Raw genomic sequence first — 22,323 nt, forward strand, 5'->3', positions numbered from 1 at the left:
TATGGACCTACATCAGGCTGGGAAGACTGAATCTGCAATAGGCAAGCAACTTGGTGTGAAGAAATCAACTGTGGGAGCAATAATTAGAAAATGGAAGACATACAAGACCACTGATAATCTCCCTCGATCTGGGGCTCCATGCAAGATCTCACCTCGTGGGGTCAAAATGATCACAAGAACGGTGAGCAAAAATCCCAGACTTAGTGAATGACCTGCAGAGAGCTGAGACCAACATAATAAAGGCTACCATCAGTAACACACTACGCCACCAGGGACTCAAATCCTGCAGTGCCTCCCTGCTTAAGCCAGTACATGTCCAGGCCCGTCTGAAGTTTGCTAGAGAGCATTTGGATGATCCAGAAGAGGATTGGGATGATGTCATATGGTCAGATGAAACCAAAGTAGAACTGTTTGGTAGAAACACAACTCGTCGTGTTTGGAGGATAGAGAATGCTGAGTTGCATCCAAAGAACACCATACCTACGTGAAGCACGGGGGTGGCAACATCATGCTTTGGGGCTGTTTCTCTGCAAAGGGACCAGGACGACTGATCCATGTACAGGAAAGAATGAATGGGGCCATGTATCGTGAGATTTTGAGTGCAAACCTCCTTCCATCAGCAAAGGCATTGAAGATGAAACTTAGCTGGGTCTTTCAGCATGACAATGATCCCAAATACACCGCCTGGGCAATGAAGGAGTGGCTTCATAAGAAGCATTTCAAGGTCCTGGAGTGACCTAGCCAGCCTCCAGATCTCAACCCCATAGAAAACCTTTGGAGTTGAAATTCCATGTTGCCCAGCGACAGCCCCAAAACATCACTGCTCCAGAGGAGATCTGCATGGAGGAATGGGCCAACATACCAGCAACAGTGTGTGCCAACCTTGTGAAGACTTACAGAAAACGTTTGATCTCTGTCATTGCCAACAAAGGATATATAACAAAGTATTGAGATGAACTTTTGATATTGACCAAATACTTATTTTCCATCATAATTTGCAAAAAAAATTCTTTACAAATCAGACGATGTGATTGTCTGGATTTGTTTTCTCATTTTGTCTCTCATAGTTGAGGTCTACCTATGATGTCAATTACAGGCCTCTCTCATCTTTTTAAGTGGGAGAACTTGCACAATTGGTGGCTGACTAAATACTTTTTTGCCCCACTGTAGGTACCTTTCATATGTATACATGCATACTAATGACAAGCAGAACAAATAGTGCAATTACCATATTTTTCAGACTATAAGACGCACCAAGATTTTGAAGAGGTCAATTTTTTAAAAAGTTTTTGCTCTCCCCAGCCCACAGGAGCACTCTGAACGTCTCCCAAACCCTCAGCTCGTCTCATTTCTTGTGAAAAAGGGGCATGCAGAGAGTTTGAGAGGTCTGAAAAGTGCTCCTGTAAGCCAGGGAGGGCAAAAATGTGACGCGTGGGTGGGGTTGGAAGCGAAAAACGGGGCGTGCAGAGGGTGTGGAAGACCTGTAGAGTGCTCTTGGGGGCTGGGGAGGGCAAAAAATGAGCAAAAAACAGCCCATGAATCAAATAAGTAGACAAAAAACACTAGGGATAGGTTAGTATGATATGTGTGTATGAATTATAGTAGAAAGAAAAGTGAATGAAACAAACATTTAAACAGGCATTTTGCTTTTGACAGTCTTAGAAATATACAGGAACAGCATGATATAAAATAGGTAGAATGTCCTATATATTTTATTTGCAGTTTTTATGCATAATCTTCAATGTTAGTTTGAGATGAGGCATTTCATGAATCTTGACAGTACATGAGTTCACAATTCTGGAAAAAAAGTATTATTCTGTATTTGTATCTTATAGCACAGCACATTCATAGTAAAATTGTGTTATGTACAATAATAATATAGTTATGTCCATCTAGGATATAATCCTATTGCGTGGACTCATTCTGTCATTTTATTCATGATAACAGGACCACTTTGCAGGCCTCCCAAACCCTCTGCACGCCCATTTTTGCGGAAAATGGGATGCACGAGACAGGGTTTTGGGATGCCAAAAATGCTGTATTCAGTTTGCAAGATGCACCCAGATTGAGTCCACTCAACAGGATTATATCCTAGCTGAATATAACTATATTATTATTCTACATAACACAATTTTACTATGAATATGCTATAAGATACAAACACAGAAGCAATTTAAAACTACCTCTGCATTATAAAAAATGATGTCAGCAGATACAGATATGAAAATTACCCACTGACACTGGCAGAAGGTTAGTACTATGTAGCTTATATTGTAACTCCAACCTCATAGAATTTAAATAGCATATGGAATTTGAGAGCCACCACCTCAAAAGCCGGGAAAAACTGTTCTAGTAGTCATTTGTTTAGCAATGCACCATAGAACACTTACTGCCACATGCCCATTTTCTTCACAAAGATATCGCCGGACATCATTTAGTGCTGCTAAGGCACACTTTCTTAAAAAGAAGAGACAACACCCTGGTTATACCCCTGACAAGACTTCATAGTTACAAATACACAGGGCTATTTTTAGCATTATTAAAAGACTGTACACAAAATAGGACTCAGCCTTACATACAATAGCATTGAAAAGGCATGCTTCAGAAATGCTGAAGCAACTTATGTGTCTTCCTCCAGTTCACAGATTATGCTCAATAAAATTAAAACAATGATTACAGGAAGAAAACTTAAGAATGAGCCACGCATCTCTCAAGACAGCTATCCTACTTTCCCACCTTGGTAGAAACAACCAACAGCATCAGCTATTTTCTAATTTGTTAACATCAACATTCCTTTAGACCAAAACAGCAACATGATGCCAACAGAAAGTGGCATATGACCAACTTACTTTCGGATTTTCAGGGCTTCTTTATTGTCTGGCAAGAAGAATTCAAAGGACTTGTATGTTTTTACCAAATCTCGACGGTACTGACCAACATTAAACTCTGTGTAGAAAAGTCAAGGAGGAAAATTGAGTTTTTATTTTCTTCTATAATGTACATTTATAGAATAAGATGTACAGAGATGACTTATCACTGCCACTAAATAAGGAATAGGTTATCTCAAATAGCCAAAAAAAATATTATACATTATCATCTTAAAAGTCTATGGAGATTCTCTAGGTCATGGTTGTCCCAAAGGTGCTTTTTCAAGAGCTGAAGAAGCTTCTTGGAAGCGTCTTCTTGAAAAAGCACCTTTGGGGTATAATCTTGAAACCAGATAACTTTACGATTATATCCTAAATATTGTTTATAGCAAGCTATGAAGGGCACTTTTCCAGTTCTTCTCAGATCCAATTTTTCCTGTGAAGCTTTTAGCTGACTCTTATAACTTAAATCTGTGATTAAGTCTAGGTAGATATAACTGAAAACAAAGCATCTTAGCTTCATTTTATATTTCCTTCCATTTTCCTTTCCTTACTTTTAATTGAAAGCAGTTTAGCATATTGAACCAACTTTTTAAAAATTGGTTAAGCACTATTCACACTAGTGACATTTTTAGATAAAAAATAACAGTAATAATACCTTTTAACTAATAATATATTTTACCTTGATTAACCAAACATCAACATCTACCTATCCTGAATCCTTAGAAAGGACTTGATTGATAAAAATGCCAAATTCAGTCTAAACAGTAGGCTGACTATGTAACGAACCAATAAAAAACTTATTCTGTTACATTTTTTCTGTTTTATTATATAATTATAAAACATATATATTACATGTAATATTAATACAGTGTGGACTAGAGATTATTAACACTCTAAAGTTTAAATAACATAAGACTGTTAAAGATAGAAAAGATACTATATCAATAGCAGTAGACTTATATACCGCTTCATAGGCCTTTCAGGTCTCTCTAAGCGGTTTACAGAGAGTCAGCATATTGCCCCCAACAATCCGGGTCCTCATTTTACCCACCTCGGAAGGATGGAAGGCTGAGTCAACCCTGAGCCGGTGAGATTTGAACCGCTGACCTGCTGATCTAGCAGTAGCCTGCAGTGCTGCATTTAACCACTGCGCCACCTTGGCTCTTATCAGTATTAACTGATTTAAAATACCAATTTTATAAGCATAAGAGTCATTTAATTGGAAAGATGGCCGACATATAAATGTAATAAATAAAAATAAATAAATAAGATTATTTAGCCTTTATATCCAGAGCAGCTGAAAAATAATCAAAGTATTTGGTGTAAAATAAGTTTCTGCTTAAGCTTATTACGTAATACTTTCCACTATATTGTTAAAAAGAATACAGACAAACCCAAATAGGCAACAACATCTAAACAGAAAAAAAGGAAAGAAAATAATGGCTACTTGTATAATATACTTTTAGGTGCCTTTAGAAACCAAAGGGGTTTATATTTGCCATGCTATAAATACATTGTATTTATGGCAACAATTCTTACCTAAATTTTGGGTAAACCTCTGTTATGTGAGCACTCACCTTTTGTAGGCACTCCAATCCAGTTTAAGTAGCGTGTCAATTTTTTTGATATGTAAGTTTTTCCTCTTGCTGGAAGGCCAACCATTACAATCAGAGTAGGACAATTTGTCATGCATACTGTAAAAAAAATGGCAGAGTTAGTGTTCATGAAAAACAGGAGTACCAGTCACAGAGCTGAAGACTAAATTGGGAAATAGCTGCATCTTTTTATGGGAATAATAGCACTCCAGGGAGAGCCTTGTCATTTTGATGAAGCATTCAAAATAGTATACTATTTTTATTAGAAGTTCCCCCAAAGCCACTAGTTCCACAAATGCTTGCTATACATTTTACATAGTTATTCTGAAATCAACTTCAGAAACCCATTCATATGTTTCACCAATTCCTGAAGTACAGCATCCCCTGGAATTATTTTTTTCAGGACACAAGAAGTTCCCTAAAGATGGGCTCCAGCATGAGTCGGAAAACTCAGAAAATAAAACCTCTGGTCCCAGTGACTGACCCAGATTGGATCCTGCAACATTATCTGGGGACACGTATATTCACCTTCATTTTTTTTCAGTTACTCAAGCCAGCTGTGGTATATAATCTGCTTCCCACCAAGTACTATTTATATCCACCAATTACTCTTATGCATTCAACTTGGGAAAAAAATCTTTGGAAGACAATGCGTAAGTTTTCTCAAAATACAGACCAGTAATGAGCAACTTTTGTAACTCAGTTCTGTGCTATGAGAAGATATGCTATATATCCAAGCAATTCTTAAAATGGGCAAAAACACTCAAGTTGTTATGTAAGACCAGAAAGATTTCATAAAGCATCAGTCATGTTATTTACAATTTTAAAATTGTTTTTAAACTAAAATATATATAACTCAGTAACTGCGATGTCATAAAACAATTACAGGTATCAGTGTAACAAAACAAAACTATGTTAGTGCAGATACAATAAAGTTAAGGTAATGACAGAAGTGAACATCAAAGTTTGAAAGAACTCTGGTTGACAGTGGAGGTCAGGAAGGCCGGGCATGCTATGGTGCATGCACAAAAAGTCAAACATGACTTAGCGACTGAACAACAAAAATGACAATAGAAAAACTCACTTAAGGGTTTCTTAAGATAGGTACCCATATAAATCTTTTCAATAAGTAAAAAATAATATGCTTATATAATAAATATTCTACATTTGTTATCATAGTAATTATTACTCATGCTTTGCAAAGAGGGTAATATTATTGCTATAGTCAGCTATTCCCCAAAAACTAATGTAAAAATTTAAGAACACTGCAAATCAGACAATGGCTGAGCCCATTGATTTGCTAAGCTTTAGAACAAGAGGAAAAGAGTTAATTGGAAACTAATGTTTTTATTAACCAAACCTTGAATATCTGACTTTTTAAAGGAAATTGGTGGCTTATTACAACCAGGAATTATCTGGTTTGTACAAGTTTGCTTGCACTTTCTTTGATTTTCACTATTTCTGGGATGGCTTATGGACAAGGGAAATGAAAGGACAGAACGGAAAAATAAAAATAAAATTAGTGTCATGATTCACCAACAGTGTATTTAATGACACTGGCATAGAAGGAACTGTTTGGTTTTTTTCTAATGCATATGTGAAAGGCACTGATAAATGCAATAATATTGAGATGCAGATAACAGATATGTTTTTATGCATGCGTGCCTGTGTGTGGAGATAGGGAGGGGAGGGAGGGAGGGAGGGAGAGAGATGGATGGCAGGAAAAATCAGCTAAATGTTGCAAAAGAATACAGATTATAAAAGACCAATTATAAAAAGCTGTCAACTGCATCAAAGAATTATCACTCAAACTTTCTAGGCTACCAAAAGTGGTAATCACTTACTTTTTGAAACCTACTATGCCTTTACTTATTTATAAAGAATAAAGTATGTGCATGAGCAAATCTTAACTTTAATTTGGGTTCACTGCACAAAACACAGTAGTTAATTGTTTAAATAACTTTTTGAAACTGTAAACATCTATTATATCTAATATTTAATATTCAAGCTCTTACAGCTCTTTTACAGTAATCAATTTCATTAGGCACAGGAGGAAGTACTGTGGCCTAATTTTGATGCATACTTTAATAAAAAATATCAGATACCCCAGAATTTTTCTCTGAACTTTCTCAAGTTACAAAGTAAGATTTAGGCATTCCCATTAATAAAATATGATTCTAGCTGTACTTGATGGAAGCCAACATTACAATATTTTACAATAGGTTTGCTACTTATGAAGTTTTTTTTAATAAATAAAAAAACCACACATATGACCCTACTTATACACATGGGAATTCCATGTTCAAACGATTAAGTAATAATGGCACGTATTGCAAGCTGATATGCATTTTAAAAATATACTTCCATTTGTAGACATCACAATACAGTAACAATAACTTAAGGATATGCATCCATTGCTTTGAATCATAGTTCTCATTTTTGACTGCCAACGAGAACAGAGTGTACCTAAGTTGTTGACACTAAGACAGTATATGGACACATCTATATTTTGAAACTGTTCAAAGCAATTGTGCAAAAATGAAATTCTGAGCAACTAGAAATTAAAGATTATGCAACACTTACAAACTATGAGAAATAAATGTATTGCCAGAACACTATTACAGAAGCTGAATGATTTTTTTAAAGCAAGTAAAGCTATATTTTCTCCATTACCTTATGAAATAAAAACCCATAATCATTCCCATAATTTTTTCCAAACCTGTCCATGAATAAGTGTGACAAATTGAATTGCCTCTATTTTCCGTCTCCTATCTCTCTCCTCTTCCTCTCCTCCAAAAATGTCAGTTCTTAAATGTATTTGTTACAATAATTTAGTCTGTAATATTGAATAGCTTCTGAATTTAGCTGATGAAAGTTGAGAACTATTGACAAGTCCAGCCTTTATTTTGCAGATTTTTATTCAGTATATCTTCTGAGAACATGTGGATAAAGGATGCATTTCTATGGATCTGAACAAAAAACTCTCCGAAGATAATATGTCAGCATTAACATTAGCTTACCTTGATTGAGTCTAATAATTCCTCAATTACTCATAAATAATACTCATTGTGTCAAAGAAGTGTCAGAGCGTCACCACTGCATGTGTTTTCTCTGCTGAAAAAGACACTTAATCCTAATTTACTAAACCTAACACATGGGTTCTGAATAAAGTATGATATAAGATGCTCTTGTGGACTGAGAGATAGTTAATAAAGAAAAATAGAAAGGAAGAATAAATGTCTGAATTTATTCCCATATTCACTACATGTGTAAAGTAATGTGAATTAGGTATTGGCATTTGGACGAGTTTGTTTTACTTGTAATAAATGATTTGGAGTTAGGGTCATGTAGTGTAGTAGTCATGTTTGCTAATGATACAAAGAGTTCATGTTAATACATGCAGAAAAGGGCTATGTAAATGAATTTCAAAATGCTGTTCAGTGTACTGTAGAACATACAGAGAGAATCCAAACTTCATTTACATATCAACATGATCTTGGCATCAAGTAGACAATTAATGAAAAAGTTAAGTCAACTGCAGCTGCTGGGTAAAAAAAAAGGCAAAGTCCGTGCAAGGAATTAAGAAGGAAACTGAAAATAGATACAATAATGCTGATAAATAATGTTCTAGTTAGTAAAAGTACAGGCAGTCTCTGGGTTACAGAGGAGACCCATCCCTAAGTCTGTTTTTAAGTTGAGCAAGCACATACGTAAAGGGTAAATAAGAGGAAAAATATATATGATTTAACTTAAAATGGTGGATGATGTTCTTCTTCGAGCTGGTAAACTGCTGAAGCCACACAATGTTTTTCGTGAGTGTCACAAATGTGTATGTACTTTATTGCAAACCTCTATACTTAACTCAATTTTTTTAATAGAATAGGCTTTATAGCAATCAGTTCATAAGTACAAGTTGTCCTTAAGTTAGGCAATCCTATCCCAGGGCGTTGTATTGTTTACCATGCTCAGAGAACTGTAACAACTGCACAAGAATATTTTATTGCTGAAAGAGGTACAAAACGACATAGCAGTATCACAAGCCTGGATAGAGGGCAATAGCTTCCAGGCATCCAGTATATAAGGCATGCTTCCTATTATTCATTAGGAAAGCAACTCTCCTATGAATCTCCTATGAGATTACAGCAATAAGGGCACTTTAATTTGAGACATAAGATAAAAGTAGATACAGTAGATACTCAGGACGTCTAAAAGAACACATATTGCCTCTCTGATTGCATCCGCCGAGTCGCGCCCAGCCACCCTGTTTAGGATAACCCGTTCCCTCCTAAATAGGAGGGATACGGGCGATCCGCTGCAGGGCAGGGCTGAGGATTACGTCCAATTCCTCGCGGACAAGGTTGCTCGGTTCCGGGCGGACCTGGACTCCAATTCTGCAGAACCAGCCGAGGCACTAAGGGATAATCTGGTAAGCCATCGCTGGATTGATTTTCAAGCTGTTACCCCTGAGGACGTGGACAAGGCGATGAGAGCTGTAGGCGCCTCCACATGTGTGCTGGACCCGTGCCCCTCCTGGCTGGTTGTAAACAGCAGAGAGGTGACACGAGGCTGGATCCAGGTGGTTGTTATCGCCTCCCTACGGGAGGGGGTCTTTCCCCCCGCTTTAAAGGCGGCGGTGGTGAGACCCTTCCTGAAGAAACCATCCTTGGATCCGGCCGTTTAAACAACTATCATCCAGTCTCCAACCTCCCCTTTGTGGGGAAGGTTGTTGAGAAGGTGGTGGCCTTTCAGCTCCAGCGGTCCTTGGAGGAAGCCAGTTATCTTGCTCCATTCCAGTCAGGCTTCAGACCTGGCTACAGCACAGAAACCGCTTTGGTCGCGTTGACTGATGATCTCTGGAGAGCCAGGGATGGAGGCCATGCCTCCATCCTGGTGACCTCACGGTGGCTTTCGATACCATCGACCATGGTATCTTTCTGCGATGAATGCGGGAGGTGGGGGTGGGAGGCACTGTCTTACGGTGGTTCTCCTCTTACCTCTCGGACAGGTCGCAGTCGGTGTTAGTCGGAGGGCAGAGATCGACCCCTAGGCCCCTAACGTATGGGGTGCCGCAGGGTTCGGTCCTGTCCCCCCTTCTTTTCAATATCTACATGAAACCGCTGGGAGAGATCATCCGACGGCACGGGATAAAATACCACCAGTATGCGGACGATACACAGTTGTATCTGTCCACCCGGTGCCAACTCAATGAAGCGATGGACGTGATGAGCCAGGGTCTTGAGGCTGTTAGAGACTGGATGGGGGTTAACAAGCTTGTGCTCAATCCAGATAAGACCGAGTGGCTGTTGTGCTTCCCTCCCACGAATTGGCCAAGTGTTCCATCTCTCAGGCTGGGGGGTCAAAATGTACGCCCCTCAGATAGGGTTCGCAACTTGGGAGTCCTCCTGGACCCACAGCTGACTTTTGAACATCATTTGTCAGCTGTGACGAGGGGGGCATTTGCCCAGGTTCGCCTGGTGCACCAGTTGCGTCCCTACCTGAACTGGGAGGCCCTCACAACAGTCACTCGTGCCCTTGTGACCTCTAAGCTGGAGTACTGCAATGTGCTCTACATGGGGCTGCCCTTGAAGAGTATTCGGCGACTTCAGCTAGTCCAGAATGCGGCCGCGCGAGCGATCGTTGGTGCACCTCGTTTCACCCACGTAACACCTATCCTCCATGAGCTGCACTGGCTGCCTGTTGATCTCCGGGTGCGCTTCAAGGTGCTACTTGTCACCTACAAAGCCCTTCATGGTAATGGATCTGGGTACTTGAGAGACCGCCTACTGCCAATTACCTCCACTAGACCGATAAGATCGCATAGATTAGGCCTCCTCCGAATTCCATCAGCCAGCCAGTGTAGACTGGCAACTACCCGGAGGAGAGCCTTCTCGGTGGCTGCTCCGACCCTCTGGAACGAACTCCCCGTGGAGATTCGGACCCTCACCACCCTCCAGACCTTCCGCGCCGCCCTTAAAATCTGGCTGTCCTGGCTGTCCTGGGGTTAAAGACTCTAACCCCACTCGAATTGTATGACTGTTGTGTTCTTAAATGATGTAGTGTCTTTATGTTGTAAATTGTTTGTCCTTCCCCTCCCCTTTTGAACTGTGAGCCGTCCTGAGTCCCCCCAGGGAAAAGGGCGGCATACAAATAAAGTGACTATGACTATGACTATGACAATATTTATAAAATTGTGCAAGAAAATTTACTGTTTTCTATAGCACAATATTAAAACTTGATGTCATCCACTGAATCTACATAAACAGTCAAAATTGGCCAAAGGGGAATTATTTCTTTTTTGGTTGTGGCAATAAACGTAAATTTGGGCAGCTTCAAAGACACCAAACAGGTATGTGAAACATGAGGCCATCAATGTCTGATTGATAACTTTGATATTCTCTCCTGATGAATCAAAGGCAGTATGCCTTAAATACTTGCTGCTGGGAAGCTACAGCGGCTATTGCTCTCTATTTAGGCTTGTGAGCATCTCAAATACATACAGTTGGTCAGTGACTAATAAAGAATGAGAGGCCAGATGGGACTATAGCCTAATCCAAGTAGGACTTTTTTGTTCTGTTTTCTACACTGACTGTGTCCTAAAATAAATAGGACACAGCTTTTCCAAACTTATTTTTACACCATATGTAGCCTTTATATCTCAACTCAACTGAGTGTTTCCTCTTATCATGCTGTTTCTAAGTTATGATAGCACTGTGATAATAAAACAAATTAATATTGGGTGTATAAAAATGAATGAATTACCTTTTAAAGAAATGCTTTCAAGTATTCCAAAGTGTTCCAAAGTTTATTTCATACAAATTTTGTAATGCTATGTTCCCTCTGAAATCTGCTTTTTGTGAGTCAGATAGAATGGCTCCCATCTCCCATAGACTGAGGATCAATATCTGTGTTTCCAAGCAAAAGATATGAGATAATGCATGATCCATACCCATTCCTCCTGACCAGAGGTGGGTTGCTGCTGGTTTTGCTACCAGTCTGCAACATCCACGCGGGCGCTGTTCAATGTAAATTGTTCTTCGCACATGCACAGAGCAATTTACAGTGAACTGTGCATACGCAGCCACTAAAAATCATAATTATGGCAGCCCAGCAGCAGTGTGGGAACCAGTTTGGGGGTGTGGCAGGCCTGGGTTGTTGCATCCCAAGCCTGAATTCCGCTATCGGTTTGTCCAAACTGGGCTAAACCGAGAGCAACCCACCTCTGCTCCTGACTAGAGAGAACAAAGTTTGCTTCAGAATCCTTGACACAAGAAGAGGAGGGACCAAGGCTTATAGCCCAACAGGATCTTCCCCCGCCCCACCTTTTTTTTGTTAACAAAGACTTGCTTTAAGTGGTGAAAGAGGTAACAAGAATATGGAGCAAGAAAGGGATTGCCAGTTTGGAAGCCTTCCCAAAGTGAACAGAGAAAAAACAGTTCAGAAAAGCAGAAGTTGTTCTCTCAATCTGTGGAAAGCAGGGTTTTAGATCTGTTTTAAGAGGGGAGCTGATCTGCTTTATTCAGCAGGTACCTTGGTTTTGTCTAGTAAATGTTTCCAGTGATTTTCCTATCTGTAATTGTGGCTTCTCTGTGTCATGCTCTGTGCAAATAACAACAAATAGTGTTTTTTTCTTGGACAGGAATAACCTAAACCCTTACTTTGGTATCTTGACTACTGCAGTGCATTTTATCTTATATGGGCTGACTCTTCAATGATTCAGCATTTGAGGCTTGTGGAGAAGGCTGCCTCAAACATCTCTTGTACACACGAAACTGATCCTAAAGAAATATACTAACTTATACAATGGTCTGAGCATTTTGATAATAGCAATAGCAATTAGACTTATATACTGATTCACAGTGCTTTCCAGCCCTTTCTAAATGGTTTACAGAGTCATCATATTGCCCCCAACAATGTGGTACATTTTATCCATCTCAGAAGGATGGAAGGCTGAGTCAACCTCAAGCCAGTGAGGATCAAACCACTGGGAGTCAGCAGAATTAGCCTGCAATACTGCATTCTAACCACTGTACCACGTTTAATATTCAAAGTAATTTCTTTTCTAATATTTGTTTTCCTCAACTTTAAGATCTGCAGGTGGGATCTCCCTAGCAGTGAAGGTTGAGAGACATGCTTGCAGGGGGCAATGGCTACCGCAGCATTTGAAACATCCATCTCCTCAAGGCCTGGCTTTTGGAACTGAGACAAGATCTGGATTTTCACCCTTCAGAAATATGTATATTTATCTCAAAAGTAGCCCATGTTGAACAGTATAACACAGTCAAACATCAGAAAATTAACTACAGGAAACATTTTATGACATTTTGGAATATATCATAAAATGCTTTATGGTAATTTTATGTCATAAAATGTTTTATAAAAATTGCCAATTTTCAGTTCCATGGATCCAGGATTTTGAATGTATTTCATAAGTTAACCATAATCTTGGTTGAAAATTTTTTTGCTATATGATGCATCATTTTGCCCAGTTAAAGGTTAGACATAGGCGTTTTATACAAATGATACAGATAATTTATATAGATAAAGAAGATTATGTTTCACTAGTATTTCACAAACAGTAAATATGGAAATGGACATGATACATACAACTATCTATATCAAAGAAACATACTTAACTATATGTGTACCCAAAACAGTACTTTTTATTTATTTATTCAAATTTGTATGCTGCCTATTTCTATAATTAAGACATACTGAAAAGCATGATAAAAACAATATATAATACCTAGGTATATTGTGAACATCTTGTATCACCAAGCAAACTATTTTAAAAAAAATAGTTAGCTTCCCAGAGTCATGCATTTGAGAAAGGCAGCCATATTGAATAAATAAAAAAATATTAAATAATTTTCAATTATTTTTAAAGATTAATATGCATCTATGTCACTTATGCTGTATACATTTATTGCAAGTAAAACCGATGCCACGGCAGCATACATAAATAGGTCAACTTGTCATATAAGATACTATTCAGCTCATCTATGTAAACTCCTCCTTCCTCCAGAGCAACTAAAAGGAAATTTCAACACATCTATTAATCCTGCCTTAATTTTCCAGAAGCAGAGGCACCTCTGCCTATAGATAATAAAAGGAAATGCATTCCTACTGATTGTCTAAGTCACTTCAGTGCTTCCTAACTTATGTTGGCTGAGGATTCTCAACAATTCTGCAGGTTTTTATGGATATCTCCAGATCCTAGGATAGACATGCTCCACCCCTACTATCCTCTTTAGATTTTGAAATGCAGTGTATGTATATGTGGCCAAAATGAAACTCCAGCTAGCACATAATAATTAGTACAGGAGCTAGAATATTAACTACAATCAGCATTAAAGTCATAGTATAGCTCTACTACTTTAAGTTTATTGATATTTTTAACAACTGCCAAATGATTGAATGTCTATGGAGATTCTCAATCATCCAGATCATGGTTGTCCCCAAGGTGCTTTTCAAAAGGCAACTGGACTTTCCCCACCATTCAACCAAAACTGAATGGCCTTTGGGATGCTGAATGATTTTTTATTTTATTTTACAGATTAATAAATTCTGGAACACATCATTTCGTCCCAAATTGGAAAGTTAGTATTATGATTTGTTCAAAACAATCCAACATCAAATAAAGCATTATAAATTTAATTGTGATTAAATATTCTGTGCAAATAAAATATTAAGGTCTATCAAAAATATGATTCACAACTGGGGGGGTGCTTCCCCTGGAGTTGCAAGACAATATTCCAGGGGCTGCGAAAACGTGGGTTTAGGTATTTCAAAATTATAGTGCATATGCATAATTATATGCATATAATTATTTACTTTTGTAAGGGGTGCAGGAATCAGAAGCGTTCTGGGGGTTGCGGGTATAGAAAAGGTTGGGAACTTCTGCTCTAATGGTTAACTCTAGTTTGTTCCTGTCTCATGAAACTATAAAGTCCAAATAACATTCAGAGTTATAGCTAAGTACCAGGCGATATTAATTAAAATCATTTAGAAGTATGACTGCTCCTAACTTAATGCATAGTAAAAAAATATGAAAAAATAATTAATATTAATTTCTATTTGTGATTTTTTTGGGGGGAAAGGCATTGTAAAACTAAAGATGTTCTCTATAATTGTTATCTGACAGAACATTATCTAGGAGGGCAATTCAATGCTACAGACTCCCATGGCTACACAAACATACAGATTGCATAACACTTCACCTTTGGATGCCACACAGCTGTTATATCCTGAATGAGGTAACTATGGGGCAAAACAGGCATCTTACTACTGGTAAAGAATTCTACGGGAAAAAATACTATTTTTTTTTAGGATATATTCAGTGTCCAATACAAAACTCAAAGCAGGAAGTTGCTCATGGATTTATTCTTTTTTTACAAAGAAGAGAACTACCAAGCCAAAACCCCAAAACCCTAACTGCTGCATGCATAGCCATTCACATGTAAACTCCCTCTGCACAAAACAACCACATTTATTTTTGACACGTGGTGACATCTTTTATATCAGCACGCAGTACATTGAAATATGCTTTCAGGTAATTGATTCAACCAGCTCCACCCTATATTGACAACTTAGATGCAAATGGAAACACTACCTTTTATACAGCACTCAAAAGGCTGTTTATAAGCACTAATACATATTCCCTACCATAATTAAAATGTACATATTCAACTGCTAAAGCTCTTTACTGAGACACTGTTCCCGGTCAACTCTGTATATTTCTTCCAGCTCTTCCTACTGCATGGACCTAGAAGAGTAGACCAAAGCCAGCTTTTCTTTCCTTTGAGATTACAGTCCATATAAAGTCCCCGTATCTTCTCTATAATCTTCCTAGGTGTGCATATCTCTGCTAATGCAAATCACACCTTGTAAAAAGACAGTCTGAAACACATTCAATCTCTGACTTCCCAATGCAGGTATTGATTATGGTTATCCAATGAGTGTCACATTTTCAGATGTTGTTCCAGATTCCATCTTTTCCTGTTTTTAAGTGAATAAATCTCATAGTCTATTTGAACAAACAAGCAGCTCTCTCTACAACTTTATTTCTTTCTCTTCTACTTTTCCCTTTTCCCTTGTATAATTAAAAATGCACTGTTTCTCCCTTTCTGCCAATATTTTTAGAAGCACCTTTATCTATGCTATTCTATTCCATGTGGATTCAAAACCACATCCTACTTAGTGCTATCTGACCTACAGACTTGGTTAATATGCAAAGGTTAGCAGTATTAAGTACAAATCCAGGTAAATTGTTCTCAACCTCAGGGATCACACTCACACTCATTTTTTAAGTATCACAAAATCTTTATTTGAACACTCATAAATTCAGTTAGGTAAAGCTTTCACTATTAATAGTAATATTAATATTATTAATATTAATAATACATTTGTCATCCAAGAAATTGGATGTGCATTAGCAAATGAATCACTAGATGAAGAGTTATACTAGCAATTTTGATACTATAAAACCACTGTTAAAGATGAAATTATTGGCATATCAACATACATTTTGATGTATGTTGAACCACGTGCGTTTTTTATTATCATTATTATTTCACTAGGAAGATGCCATGTGTGTGAGAGCAAATGTGCATGTACTGTATTGCAGCAGTGGCTAAGTACAAAAAGAAAAAGCTGGAAATTCATTTTAATCAATGGTTGCAATGTCAAGAAACCACCTGTAGTTCTTTTCAAATTGGCTTTTGCAACTCTTCAGTATTGTGCAATGGCATTTTGAAGATGCCCGGCATTCCATGCCACACCTGAGCTATTCTCATAACTAGCAGGTGCTGCAAAATCATTAGGCCAAGCAAAACGGGGACCTGGGGTCCTCACTTCATCCCTCTGGAGCTGTCTTCTTTCCAAATCCAATGGGAACCCTCCATGTCTTACAAGAGGCTTTGACAGTCAATAGGACCGTCCAGCGCTAAACCGGCATGTCTATCATGGTGTGGTGGGAAATGATCGCCAGGTCTCCGATTTCAAGTCCTGCTTCCACATACTTCACCCAACACCCGCACCGGGGTGATGCAACTCCAGTACCCGGACTCTCCTATCCGCCCCCTCTCCATCTCAGCTCATCAGTCTTCGACCCGCCACTCACCGCCGCGTTGCGCGCTGTGTTTCGCCGGAAGCCCATTGCTGTAGGGTACCCAGATCTTCTGCAGGGGGTTCTGCGTGAGCTCTCGAGCCGGCGAAGACGCCATTCTCGCCTGCGGGATCGGAGCGCTGCTGCAGCCCCGTCTGCTACGACAGCAAAGCGCGAACGTCCAAGAAGGTGCGCCTCTGGCAGCCTGCTAGCCAGCCGGCTTGTACCCGGTCTCCCTCGGCGACGGGCAGGGGCTGGCAAGGCCACCGTGGGGGCGGAGTCTGCAGCCAAGCCCCCCCTCCTCAGGCCAGAGCTAAGAACAGGTTGCAGAGCTGGAGGCTGACGCGGATTCGGCCCGCCCCACCCCACCCCGCCCTCTGCGCGCTTCGCGGAGACAAAGGAGAGCCGCGAAAGTGGCGTGAGCGGGACAGGCAGAGAGAAAGCAAGGCTTTGTTTGCCCCGCCAGATGGGGTAGCAAAAAGAAGTGCTTTAGATGCAGGTTTCTGTTTTGAAAGCAAAGATGCCATCCGCAACCTTTGCGGATTTGCTCTGAAGTAAGCCTCTAGGTGTTTTAATTCAACTGACATGCAGGTAAGAGCTGATCAAAAACTGTAACCTCATCATCTTAAAAACTAACAATGTCATACGGTCTCCTAAACTACAGCCCATCGAAGTATCCCTTACATTTAAAACTATGGATACAAATGTTTTTCATAAAAACCAAGTACAAATGTTTAACAGCCTTGATGATTCCATTTTTTTTTCTTAAAAAGGCTATATTCATTTGAAAAACCTTTTTAGATGCCTAAGATTGCAGCCGTAACTGATTAAGTCCCTACTGTTTCTTTTTCATTCCCTAAGACAAGATTTCCATATATTCTGGATGCCTTTAGTGTAATATGCAGTTTATTTCTGATTCAAAATGAAAGACAGAAATTCATGTTATTAACCTAAGAATTCTGGGAGTTGTAGTTTTGAGGGAAGCCTCGAAATGTATTTGAAAGGTTTAGCAACAAACTAGAAGCAGACACCCATTAGCATTATTAAGCCACTTCAAATCCAAGACATTCCCTTAAAATACTATATACACATAATCACAGCAAGAGGAAGCATCATTTAGATTTTGAAAAAGCTAAGCAGGATCAGGATCAGTCCTTATTAGATGAGAGACTATCAAAAAGTCTCAAGAGTATAAGATTCTCTTGCAAGAGATGCTTTCATGTTGGTTTCTTATGTTTTATTAGTGTAGGATTGTTTGCATAATTTGCTAACCCTTGATTAGCTAGTCCAAGGTTTGCTGAACTAATCCACTTGCCAACAAACATAATGCATAATGCACAGAATAGTGAACCACAAACTAGTGGTACATATTGAACTATTAAATGACATTATTCAATGGCATTATAATCTTAAATATTGCTTTACCCCTTTGTATTAATACTCCAAACATCAGATTCTAACATAAAAGAACACTTTAAAGATATAGCAATCTTTTCTTCTGAGACATAGAAACCATAGTTCATGAGAAGAAAGACCAGTAACTGACCAAGTAATACATTTTTCATGTTCAGAATTTATACTATATTGGTAGAGGACAAATCAGTGATACTGATGTATCTCAGCAACCTCTGATAAGACCATTTTAATTTCCATTTGGCCTTTTTTTTGCAACTCTTTCCCTTTTCTCAGCTGATCATCCTTGTTTCATCTCTATCAAGGCAGAATTCACACTATTGAAATTCTTCAGCATTACTAGCAAAACATGCAAAGTATTTCAAGAGGAAAAAAAATGGGTATAGGCAAAAACTATACATCTTTCATTTTTTTCATCTCAAACTAGATTGAGACACCAGGATAGAGGGATTTTCTCCGAACCTGATTTAGATGAGGAAGGATTGCACATCCACATTCTCCGTAAAGAATCCCTCAGGTTGAGCTAAACTTGTACTAAATTTTTATTAGCAGAATCATGGAAATAGTATATACCGGTAATAGCCTTCTTTCAGAGTTTTTTTTTAAACTTCCTAGGCTAGCCCAGAACCCTAGAATTCTTGGTAGATTCCCATGCAAATGATTTTCAGGATCAGCAGAGGGCAAATACAGGCTGGAAATAACAGGTAGACCAATAAATGGTAGACCATTTATTTATATTATTATTATATTTTTTACTTTATTTATTGTATACCACCTTCATTATTTTTACCAGTAACTCAATGTGACAAACATATCCAACACACCTTCCTCCTCCTATTTTTTCAACAACAACCCTTGAGGTGGGAAAGATTGAGCAGGTGTAACTGATCCAAGGTCACCCAAGTAGCTTTCATGACTAAGGCGGACTTGAACTCACAATAGCAAGCTTTCTAACTTGGTGCCTTAATTACTAGATAAAACTAGCTCTCTCTATGCCATAATGTATACTAACCCTGCCTACTCCCACTCCTGCATGAATATAATTGTAAAGAAATCAGTTTAAAATGTAACTTTAATTTTTTTTAAAAAAAAAACTAGTATTTTGCCATGTTAGTATGAAGACAGATTCTTCCCCAAATTGGAAAATAAGAAGAGAATGTAATGTTGAAAAAGAGCAAATGGACAGAAATCTATATCTGCTAGCATTGATAGTACTGAGAGCTTTGAATATAATTTTTACTGTCACCATCCAACTTGGCAAGGGATCTTTGCTGCTTGATTGGTGCAACTTAAATCATTTTATAATACCAAAATGGAGTTCCTCTATTTACTTTCCCTTACAATAGTGGTTCTCAACCTGTGGTCGGGACCCCTTTGGGGGTCAAACGACCGTTTCACAGGGGTCGCCTAAGTCCATCAGAAAACGGATATTTTTGATGGTCTTAGGAACCAAGACACCAATTTTATGGTTGGGGGGGTCACCACAACATGAGGAACTGCATTAAAGGGTTGCTACATTGGGAAGATTGAGAACCACTGCCTTGCAACATCTTTCCTTATCCCGTACTTCCCAGTATAGTTGTTCATTACCCATTCCTATTCTAGTTTTTGTATATTTGTTCATTTTCTTTTTCTTCTAATGGGATACAGAGACACATGCAAACATGCAGCACATATTTTTGTGTGACAAAATAGTTAATATATCCAGATGGGGATAAATTATTGCAATAACTTATTTTCCAGGCAATTTAATGTTATATTATTATTCCTAGCTCTAGCTTTTTTAGAAGTATGGCTTCTTAGGTCTGCAAAGTGAGGAAGGCCAGATATTATGCCAGCTGTATTTGGGGTGTATTTTTAATTCTTTCCTGTCTTCTCTTTCTCCTAGGGAAGAACCATGTTAAATAACTGAACTGCCCAGAGTTTATGAAGTGCCCAGGATACAAATACTGCAAAACTCAATAAAATACAATAAAAATTGTTTTCTGGTAGCACAGAGAATAGAGTTGGAAGAGGCCACGAACTCCAATTGCCTATTCAAACCCAGAATAAACAATATGAATAAATTACTAGTCAAAATCATTAATTCAATCTCACTACAAACACACTAATGTTATAATCTCATAAAAGTAATGGACTATTACATTCATATGTCCTGAGTTATATTATTTTACTTTTCCATTCATAATAGATTTGAGAGCTGGAGAGGGGACCATTTAAACTATAATGTTTAAAATAAAATGTACATTTATTGTGATGACTAATTTACAATTCTAAAAAAATAATAGAGAACATTCAAAAGATGAACAAACAGGATTTAGAGGTGAAACTCGAAAAATTAGAATATCGTGCAAACATTCATTTATTTCAGTAATGCAACTTAAAAGGTGAAACTAATATATAAGATAAGACTCATTACATGCAAAGCAAGATAGTTCAAGCTGTGATTTGTCATAATTATGATGATTATGGCGTACAGCTCATGAAAACCCCAAATCCACCATCTCAGAAAATTAGAATATTACATGCAATCAATAAAACAAGGATTGTACATAGAACAATATCGGATAAGCATGCATATGTACTCAGTACTTGGTTTGGGCCCCTTTTGCAGCAATTACTGCCTCAATGCGGCGTGGCATAGAAGCTATCAGCCTGTGGCACTGCTGAGGTGTTATGGAAGACCAGGATGCTTCAATAGTGGCCTTCAGCTCTTCTGCATTGTTCCGTCTCATGTCTCTCATCTTTCTCTTAGCAATGCCCCATAGATTCTCTATGAGGTTCAAGACAGGCAGGTTTGCTGGCCAATCAAGCACAGTAATCCCAAGGTCATTGAACCAGGCTTTGGCAGTGTGGGCAGCTGGAAAATGAAGTCAGCATCCCCATAAAGCTCGTCTGCGGAAGGAAGCATGAAGTGCTTCAAAATCTCCTGGTAGACGGCTGCGTTGACCCTGGTCTTAATGAAGCACAGTGGTCCAAAGTCCGGTTGCTCAGTGGTCCAAAGTCCTCTTTTATGATGAGAGCAACTTTTGCATCTCATTTGGAAACCAAGGACCCAGAGTATGGAGGAAGAATGGAGAGGTCAATCAAGCACAGTAATCCCACGCTCATTGAACCAGTTTTTAGTGCTTTTGGCAAAAGTTACTCTCATCAGAAAAGAGGACTTTGGACCACTGAGCAACCAGACTCTGGACCACTGTGCTTCTTGCTTTGCATATAATGAGTCTTATCTCATATATTAGTTTCACCTTTTAAGTTGCATTACTGAAATAAATGAACTTTTGCAAGATATTCTAATTTTTCGAGTTTCATCTGTATATTACCTACCTAAGTAAGCAAGTGAAAAAATCACTTGCTTACTTAGAAACATATCTTCCTATTTAAAGCATTTACAGAATTAAAGAATGTAAAAAGTTATAACAAATTTGCATAATAACTCATCAAAACAAATATATTGTCAAATGTTATTAAATGTTTGAAATGAATAATTTTATATACATTGTTTTATTCTATCAATCATATTAAGAATATCATAGAAGCATAATTTAAATTATTAAATGAACTTTCTAAATGAAACCTACACTAAAACATCATTTTGTGACTTGTATCTGGTATTAATGACTTCTTCCTTATCAGCTGCTCTTACCTTCTCTAGAAGCTGAACCAGTTCTGGTATCTGCTGAATTTGTTAATTTGTTGAGTTAACATAGAAAGACAAAATGGTGTTTGGGGAGCAGGATTTATATATCTAGTTCTCTGCCAGTTTCCAAATAGGAAAGAGTCCATTTGGAATTCTTTCAGAAATTAATGTAAAATAAATGCAAAGAGTCTGAACAAGTGCTGCCACAGTCTTAAGAGATATAAGAGTTATCTCTTATTTAATTACTACAATAAATGTTTCATTACTCTTTTAATTTAATCAGCTCCAAATAGTCAACTAAGGTAGCAAAACGTTTCTTCATTTTTCAAAATAAAAATATATAAACAATAAGATTCCTTTATTGACTATTAAGTGTTGCATAAAAAGATGAGCCTGCATCTTATTTACTTTGGCCATGTCATGCAGGAGAATTTACTGGAGAAAGCAATTATGTTTGGAAGAGTTAGCAGTAAAAGGAAACCAGGCTGCCAAAGGATTCAGTGGCTGGCTGGATACCAACAAAGCTGATACCCACCAAGGCATAAAACAACTCAAAGAAGTAATGCAAGATTAGAAGATGTGAGAGACCTGGCCCTTAGAATTGGCTCAGAGGATTCAGACAGGAGTGAATGGATAATATTATCATCATCAGTACTTTGATTAGGAAAGTGTGCACAGCCCTCCTAATTTCTGTATTATTAT

General features: G+C 38.2%; 1 protein-coding gene across 3 annotated transcripts in view; it reads right to left on the reverse strand.

Annotated features, from left to right (window-relative positions):
- Positions 1-22,323, reverse strand: part of PFKFB4 (6-phosphofructo-2-kinase/fructose-2,6-biphosphatase 4) — a 65,302-nt gene that overhangs the window by 20,151 nt on the left and 22,828 nt on the right. For 2 of the 3 annotated variants that reach the window (XM_032210453.1, XM_032210452.1), the window contains exons 1-4: positions 16,584-16,819; positions 4,448-4,564; positions 2,850-2,946; positions 2,391-2,457 (exon numbers count right to left, since the gene is read on the reverse strand). In XM_032210453.1, coding sequence (XP_032066344.1) covers positions 2,391-2,457; positions 2,850-2,946; positions 4,448-4,564; positions 16,584-16,686 — 384 coding nt within the window. In that variant the 5' untranslated portion in view covers positions 16,687-16,819. Of the gene's footprint in view, positions 1-2,390; positions 2,458-2,849; positions 2,947-4,447; positions 4,565-16,583; positions 16,820-22,323 lie in introns of those variants that run through there. The other variant, XM_032210454.1, reaches the window with a different exon arrangement.

The sequence above is a fragment of the Thamnophis elegans genome, chromosome 2 (genome assembly GCF_009769535.1).
Source record: "Thamnophis elegans isolate rThaEle1 chromosome 2, rThaEle1.pri, whole genome shotgun sequence".
NCBI classification, from domain to species: domain Eukaryota; kingdom Metazoa; phylum Chordata; class Lepidosauria; order Squamata; family Colubridae; genus Thamnophis; species Thamnophis elegans.